Below are 7222 nucleotides of genomic sequence, written 5' to 3'. Positions count from 1 at the left end.
AACCAAACTCCTGTTGTGCTTTTAAATTCCAGAACTTTAATGCGGTGAGATTCCTGCGTGTGGCTGTTTGTTTAGTTGTATTAATATCTGGGTCCACCTCTAGTGGTAACCAGGCAAGCAGATAGAGGTGAGTAAAATCTTACGTCCTTGAGCAAGCTAAGGCTTGGGAAATTGAAATCTCAAAGTGGTGTAGGAAGAGCTGTCACAACACCTTTGTCTTGGAGGACACAGGGGCTTTCCTACCACCAGCTCATTCACCTACAACGCACTGATGAAGAGAGATGAATGACGGAATCCTTATTTCTTCTCCAAAGCTGGAGGAAGAATTGGGTACTGGAGAAAATGCAAAGCAAGGACTATTTGTCTCCCTTGGAAGCCTCTTCCATCAGTTATGGGAATTCCTCCATTTTAAAGTAGAAAATATCATCCATGGCAAACAATATAATTTTAGAAAAAAGATTCTTTCAACAGATGGTTATATTAAGAGATATCAGAAGGCTCATAGTATTAGTGAGTTCGATCTTGCACTTTGATATTGTTTGCTCTTATGGGGCTAAAGAGTTGCTTTTAAATGTACTGGTATAATAAACCGACAGTCCTGGCACAGATCCGAATTTCTCTAGACTGCCATTAGGCTCAAATCGATTCTCTAAATAAAGTCTGTCCCAAGAGACACAATGATGCAGGGGAAAAGAGAGGTTTGTTTTTTTGTTTTTTGTTTTTTTTAAAGCAAGCCTCACGTTTGTCTTCAAACCATCTGTACCTTTTATTAACCAGGGGCTGGAGCCGCCCAGGCGGACAGACACAGGCGAACAACAATCTTCTCCCACACAAGCCTGGAATGGTAACAGTGTGCAGCTGCCTAAGAAAGAAAAGCCTCTTCTGAGCAGTGGGCTGGCGTGGGTGTGTGTGTCAGGGCGAGGGAGTCGTTCCTCTTCTCCATCCAAGAATGCTATTTATTGGAAATCCTGCACATCTTTATACAAAAATTGATTCCTCTCGAGTGGGAGGCAAAACCCTTTAGATCATAAAGAAAGGGGGAAAATTACATGCAAGATTGAAAGGGGAGCTTCGGAGAGAAAAGCTTGGCGGTCACAACCTGCTCTGGCTATCAAGACCACGCCCTTCCGTCCCGCGTGCCAGCAGTCCCCCGTGATCACTTCGCCCCCAAAACCGCGGAGGCATTTTCATTCTCGCTCCACGTGCGCGTCCGGTTCCCCGGTACCCTCGCTACTCTCATGGAACCAGCACCAGCCCCGTGCCCTCCCCCTTGCACCCGCTCCGGCTGCTTCATTCACACCTGGTTGAGCCGAACCTCTGCACGTAACCTCCACGTGCCAACCCGGGCCGTTACTCCAACCCGGGCTTCGGTTCCTCCCCCATCTCCCGCCCCGGCTCCGCCCACCGCGCCCGGGGCGCGCGCCCAGACCCCCGCCACCAGGCCCGCCCGCTCGGCGCGTCGCCGCTTCCTGTGCCCCGCCCCTCCCTCACCGGGGAGGCGAGGCCTGGACGCGAGCGAGCGCGGCGGCGTAGCCAATAGGCGCTCGGCTTACTCTGGCCTCTCCCCCGCGCGGCCGCCAATCGCGGCGGGCGGTGGTGGTAATATTGTGGAGTGGAGTTTGGATGCCGCCGCTGCCGCGGGCTGGAGCGGCGCGGCGGCGGGGGCTGCCGGGGTATTTCGGGGAGGGGGTGTGAGGCAACGGCGAAGGCAGCGGCTGCGTGTGGAGGCGGCCGAGAGAGAGAGAGAAAGGAAAGAAGAAAGAGGGCGGGAGTCCTCGGTGGAGGAGGTGGGACCGGCGGGGCTCTTCACGGCGGCGGGCGGCCGGGGAGGCGGCGCCGCCCCCTGCCCGCGCTCTTCTCAGCGAAGCCGGCCACCTATCTACCCGCCGGCCCCGGGCAGTGGCCGAGCGGCGGCGACCGCCATGGCGTTTCTCAAACTCCGCGACCAGGTAGGTGAGGGACGGCGGAGCGCAATCGCGCCACCGGGAACCCGGAGGAGGGCGGACCAGCGGCGTGGGCCGCCCGGGTGCCCGCTCAGCGCGGTGGTTGCGAGGGAAGCGGGTGTCCCGGGCCGGGGACAGCGCGAGGCTGCAGCCTGGGACCGTCCGCCTGTCAGTGCTGCCCGGGCTTTGAGAAACCCACGTGCCGCCGGGGGATCGCGGCCGCCACCACAGGGGCGGGTTCCGCGCTCGCCGCCCTCGCGTCCGGCGCGCTGCCGGGTAGGCGCCTCCTCTTTCCTGCCAGGTGAGGCTCGGGCCTAACAGGTGGCTTTGCTGTGCAAAGCGGCGGCCGTGCTGGTGGCCGTGACCTGGGGTCACGACCTTGCTCTCGGGTTGTTTCGTTGGGTGGTTCCCGGACCAACGCGTTGTCTCGCGGAGAGGTGGTGGCGGAAGAAAGCAAACCTACCTTTCTTGAATGATTCTGCTAGAGACTTGTACCGTGCAAATCCCCGGACTTGTTTTCTCTTGACATTTTCTGCACCATCTTGGTTAGTTTTCTTGACTTAGGAAGAGCTTGTCAAAGAACACCTGAAATGCTGCAAAGACTCATTCTGTGGGCCTGGAAGAATAACTTAGTATCTACCAATGAAATCGCAACTGTGTCTGAATGTTGTTACCTTTAAAAACGTGAGAAAGTAGATTGTAAAACTTTATAATTTGCTTCAGGAGATGTAGATTCTCCCCAATGTTTATATTTTTTGAAGGAAAAAGGAAATTAACGTATGAAATTTCGGGATCGTGGGAACCTATTAACGCTGAGTACTTATTTTGCTATTGTTTCCTGAATAGGAGATATTGAACAGATTTGAAGGGAAAGTTACTTGCATGCATTGGGAAACCATTCCGAAAGTGAGCACAGGCTTACTAAAAACGATAGGGAAAAACTTCATATGTATATGTATTTTCTGCCAGTAAAAGTTTAAGTTCTGAATCCAGCTAATAACATTTTTTATTTAAAGAATTGTATATTCTCTTTAGACTGATGACTGGCTTTCTGTATCATTTGGTATCAGCATAGTTTTAGCTAATATTAACATTAAGGTATGATTCTTGGAAAAACTTTAGTTGTTAGTTTATATTTCAAATTATGTCAATAACTTTATTGTCCAGCATGTTGCCATTAGCCACATATAGTCTTCAATTAAATTAAAAAAAAAAAGAACCAGTTTCTTAGTTGTGCTAGTCACTTTTCAGAAGTGTTCACCAGCCACAAACAGCTCTTGGTTACTGTATTAAATACAACAAACTCTTTCATTGCACAAAGTTCTGTCAGAAAAAAAACCCTGGTAACAAGCAGAGTTAAAGCCTACGACATGTAATTCTTATATAGTTAATACCATGAAACAAGATTGAGATTTTCCACTAATTTTATTATTCTAGTAGCACTTCGTGCCTACATATTTGATTCTAACCCTTCACTTTTGAAAAGATTATCTTGTGATTTGGCCGTTTGTGTATTAGGAATCTGGTAGACTTTTTAGAACATCTTAGTAAATAAAAACAATGCATTTGCATCTTTGCATTTGAGTATCTAGGAACTACAATATTGAAGCATTTGTAATACTGATCCAGTTTAATGTGATATCCTTTAATACTCGGTGGTGATAGTGATCTTTAAAATGTCACCTGTAAACTTAAGAGATGATGGCATTGCTGGTGAAGACTTACTGTAATACTGACTAATTGTCTCATCTAGTTCTTTTGAAAGACTTTACCAACTGAGTTTATTTTGCCTAATTTAAAGGGAATTGTTCTTCTTAGAAGTCAGTTTATGTCTCGTTATTACAAACCATTAGCAGTGTTGATGGAAACAAAATAGAATGCAGACAGTTTAACCTTTCTCATGTGTAGGAAAAGCACTTGGCTAGAGAGATTGCTCAGTGGTAAGAGAGCATCGGCTGCTCTTCTAGAGGACCTAGGTTCAATTCCAAGCACCCACAGGTTTGATTCCCAGAACCCATATCGTGACTCACAACTGTCTTTAGCCCTAGTTCCAGGATATCCAGCACCCTTCTTTCATCTGTAACAATGGCAGGATTTTACCTCTTTAAGTATCACTTTTTATCTCTTTAGCTGATAAAAAACTGTTCGTATGCATAGTTAAACTTTAAATCATAGGCTTTCTTTATGTTCTATTAAGAAAGGTGGTTGGTCTTTGTTAGATTCCCCATTTCAGAAGCTAAATGGCAACTGACACTGGCTTCAATGTATAGATGATGTGCAGTGGTGGAGATCTTGACCTTAGTATCAGTCATGTTAGTGCGCTGAGCCCCAAGCCTCTGTTGTTGTGCAAGGTCTATCTAGTGTTTCTGGAGTTCCATTTTCCTTTAGGATGCCAGACGTTCAGATTGTTAGGTAAAAATCTATTTATAAATGTTGGTAAATTGGTAGCTACCAATGAGAACAATGAATACTCAGGTTATAAAAAAGGACTAGTATGAAACTAGTTTATAACTGCTTATTTAGATGAGTTGGAAAAAAACTACAAAAATGCACACCCATGGCTATAAATTTCTCCCTTAAAGCCACTTTTGCTGTATTTCATCCACTTTAGCAATGTTTTCATTTTTATTTGGTTTAGGAAATTTTTAATTTCTCTCAATTTCTTCAAAAATTTATGGTTTCAGTCTCTGTATATTTTCTGTAATTTCACTTGGATTTGATTTGGAAAGATAAAAGAAGCTATTTCAATATTTTTGTATTCATTCATACTTGTTTTATGTCCTAAAATACAATGTTTTGGAGAAAATATCTTGTTAGCCAAGACCAGCATGTATTCTGCAACTCTTGGATGAGATATTCTGTAGATGTTATTAAATCCATTTGATCTATGGTATAGTTTAATTCAAAGTTTCCTTGTTGAATTTTTTTAATCTAGATAATCTGTCATCTGAGAGGAGTATAGTCATGTCTTGTAATATGTAGACAAGTAGTGCTTGTTCGATAAAATTGAGTACATATGTATTTACAGTCATAGCTTGACAATTACTGCCTGTTAATATTCAGTGATTTTCTTGCTTCTAATTTTGGTTTAAAGTCTGCTTATTAATCTAAAAGTATAACCTACTCCTGCTATTTGCTTGAGATGAATGCGCTGGTGAGGTAATTTTCTTGCACGTAGTTGGCTCTTGTTTTCTAAGCCAAACATCCAGTTTGTACGTTTCAACTGAAAGATAAAACCTTGCCTTTAGGGTTATTGAAGGCATGTACAAAATTTCCCCTTATTCACCTTAGAGGTTTCCTGGAATATTGAGTTTGATTCTTTACTAATTCTCATTTGTTTATTTGATCTCCTACTGAAATTTTCTCTCTCCTTTGAGCTCATGACTGTGTTTGTCTGTCTTCCTCTCCATGTAGTATTTTTGGAAGTATACATTGCTCTTTTGATACTCATGACTTGCTTCCGCTTATGTTTATTGTGGGCGTTTTTTATTTCTCCTTCAGTACTTTTTTTTTCTTTTTCGAGACTGTTTCTCTATGTAGTCCTGGTTTCTAGAACTCGCTCTGTAGACCATGCTTGGCTTGAACTCAAGAGACCTGCCTGCCTCTGCCTCCCAAGTGCTGGATTAAAAGGCGTACATCACCACCATCAAAGTCTCTTCCAATTTTCAAAGATAATTTTGCTAGATACAAAAATTTTTGTTTCAGTTATTTTAAAGGTGTGAAATATATTAGTACATGCTCTCCTAACCTTTAGGGTTTCTGTTGAGCTTTTTGTTTTGATAGATTCATTGTAATGAGAACGTAACTTTTGCCTTGAAACTTTCAGTATTTGTTTTGTACTCTGGGCATTATAACTGTATGATGCTATGAAGAGGATTTCTGGTCACTTCTATAGGGAATCTTACTGTGTTCTGTATTTGGATATCTGTCCCTTTCCTAAGATTTAGGGAGTTTTCTGCTTTAATTTCTCCCCTTCTCTTCCCTTCCTTCATTTGGTGATAAGATCTTGCTGTGTAACTCAGGCTGGCCTAGAACTCAACTATGGTCATCCTCCTGGGAATATAGGCATGTACCATCACACCCATCTTTATAACTTCCTCTTCTAAACCAAAAACATGTATTCTTGATTCTTAATTGTATCCCAGAGATCTTAAAAGTTGTGATAATGATACATTACCCCCTTTGTTACTGTCTGAATATATTCTCAACTATATCTTCAATCCTTGCTTTTCTTCCTTCTACCTATTCTAGTCTATTGGTGATACTTTCCATTGAGTATTTTATTTGATTTTTTGAGCTTTTCCTTACCAGGAGCCCCCTTCCCCATTATGTATGTCTTTGCTGAATTATCCAGGTTGTTGACTTTCTTGTCCAAGTCTTAAATTGACTTTGCTATTCATTTGTTTATTTGAAACATCTTTGAGGTCCTTGTCATTTTAAAATTTAATTTTTTAGTATTTTTAAAATCTATCTTTCCAACTATTTCCATATTTTTGTATTTGGTTATAGAAGATGTGTGCAGTTTTGTAAGATCATTTTGCTTTTTTCATATTGTTTCTCTGTTATAATAGAGATATTATATAATTGGGATAGCTATCTCTCTGGTTTCTATGTGATCTTCTTAGTGAGTAAGTAACCTTCAGGACTTAATTCCCAGTACTATTCAAAGGAGAAAGCCAGTGTTGGTAACAACAGCAATACCCAAGCAAGCCAAATATAGCAATGTCTAGTAAATCTTAAAAGACTGCCATATCACTGTTAACTATAGAAAAAGAAAGAGCAATGTCTAGTAAATTATGAAATTAAAACTATGAAGGTAAAGGTAATAAAAGAGTGAAAAAGAGGAGCAGGTAAGGAGAAAAAAGATAAAGGAAAAGACAAAGCGCAAGAAAAATTTGATTACAAAGTTTAAAAAGTAAGTAAAAATTAGCTCAAAGGGAGAAGAGGTTGTAGCACAAATAATAAAAACACAGAGACAGATATTGGGGTTCAAAGTGGAGATCAGAAAAGCAAAACAGCCAAGCCACTAGAACAGTCTTAACCTCTACCAAGGCTGGGCAACTGCAGCAGACTGAGCCTTGAGCTTCTGTCTTTTCCAGTTTTAAATTCCCTTTTGTTGCTGGATTAAAGGCGTGTGACTCCCTATTACTGGGATTAAAGGTGTGAGCTACAACCACCTGAATTCTGCAGTGATTGTGTGTAGCCCAGGGTGCTCTCAACTCACAGATATCTCTCTCTCTCTCTCTCTCTCTCTCTCTCTCTCTCTCTCTCTCTCTCTC

The 7222-nt window shown here is 42.6% G+C and overlaps 1 protein-coding gene across 1 annotated transcript in view; it reads left to right on the top strand.

The window, feature by feature from the left end:
- The first annotated feature begins 1633 nt into the window (after window positions 1–1633).
- Ankrd28 (ankyrin repeat domain 28) overlaps window positions 1634–7222 on the top strand; it is a 144705-nt gene continuing 139116 nt past the window's right edge. The window contains exon 1 of the mRNA XM_013346858.2: window positions 1634–1949. Coding sequence (XP_013202312.1) covers window positions 1923–1949 — 27 coding nt within the window. The 5' untranslated portion in view covers window positions 1634–1922. The remainder of the gene's footprint in view (window positions 1950–7222) is intronic.

Source organism: Microtus ochrogaster, chromosome 6, assembly GCF_000317375.1.
Source record: "Microtus ochrogaster isolate Prairie Vole_2 chromosome 6, MicOch1.0, whole genome shotgun sequence".
Taxonomy (NCBI): Eukaryota; Metazoa; Chordata; class Mammalia; order Rodentia; family Cricetidae; genus Microtus; species Microtus ochrogaster.
This window is presented reverse-complemented; position numbering and strand designations above follow the sequence as displayed.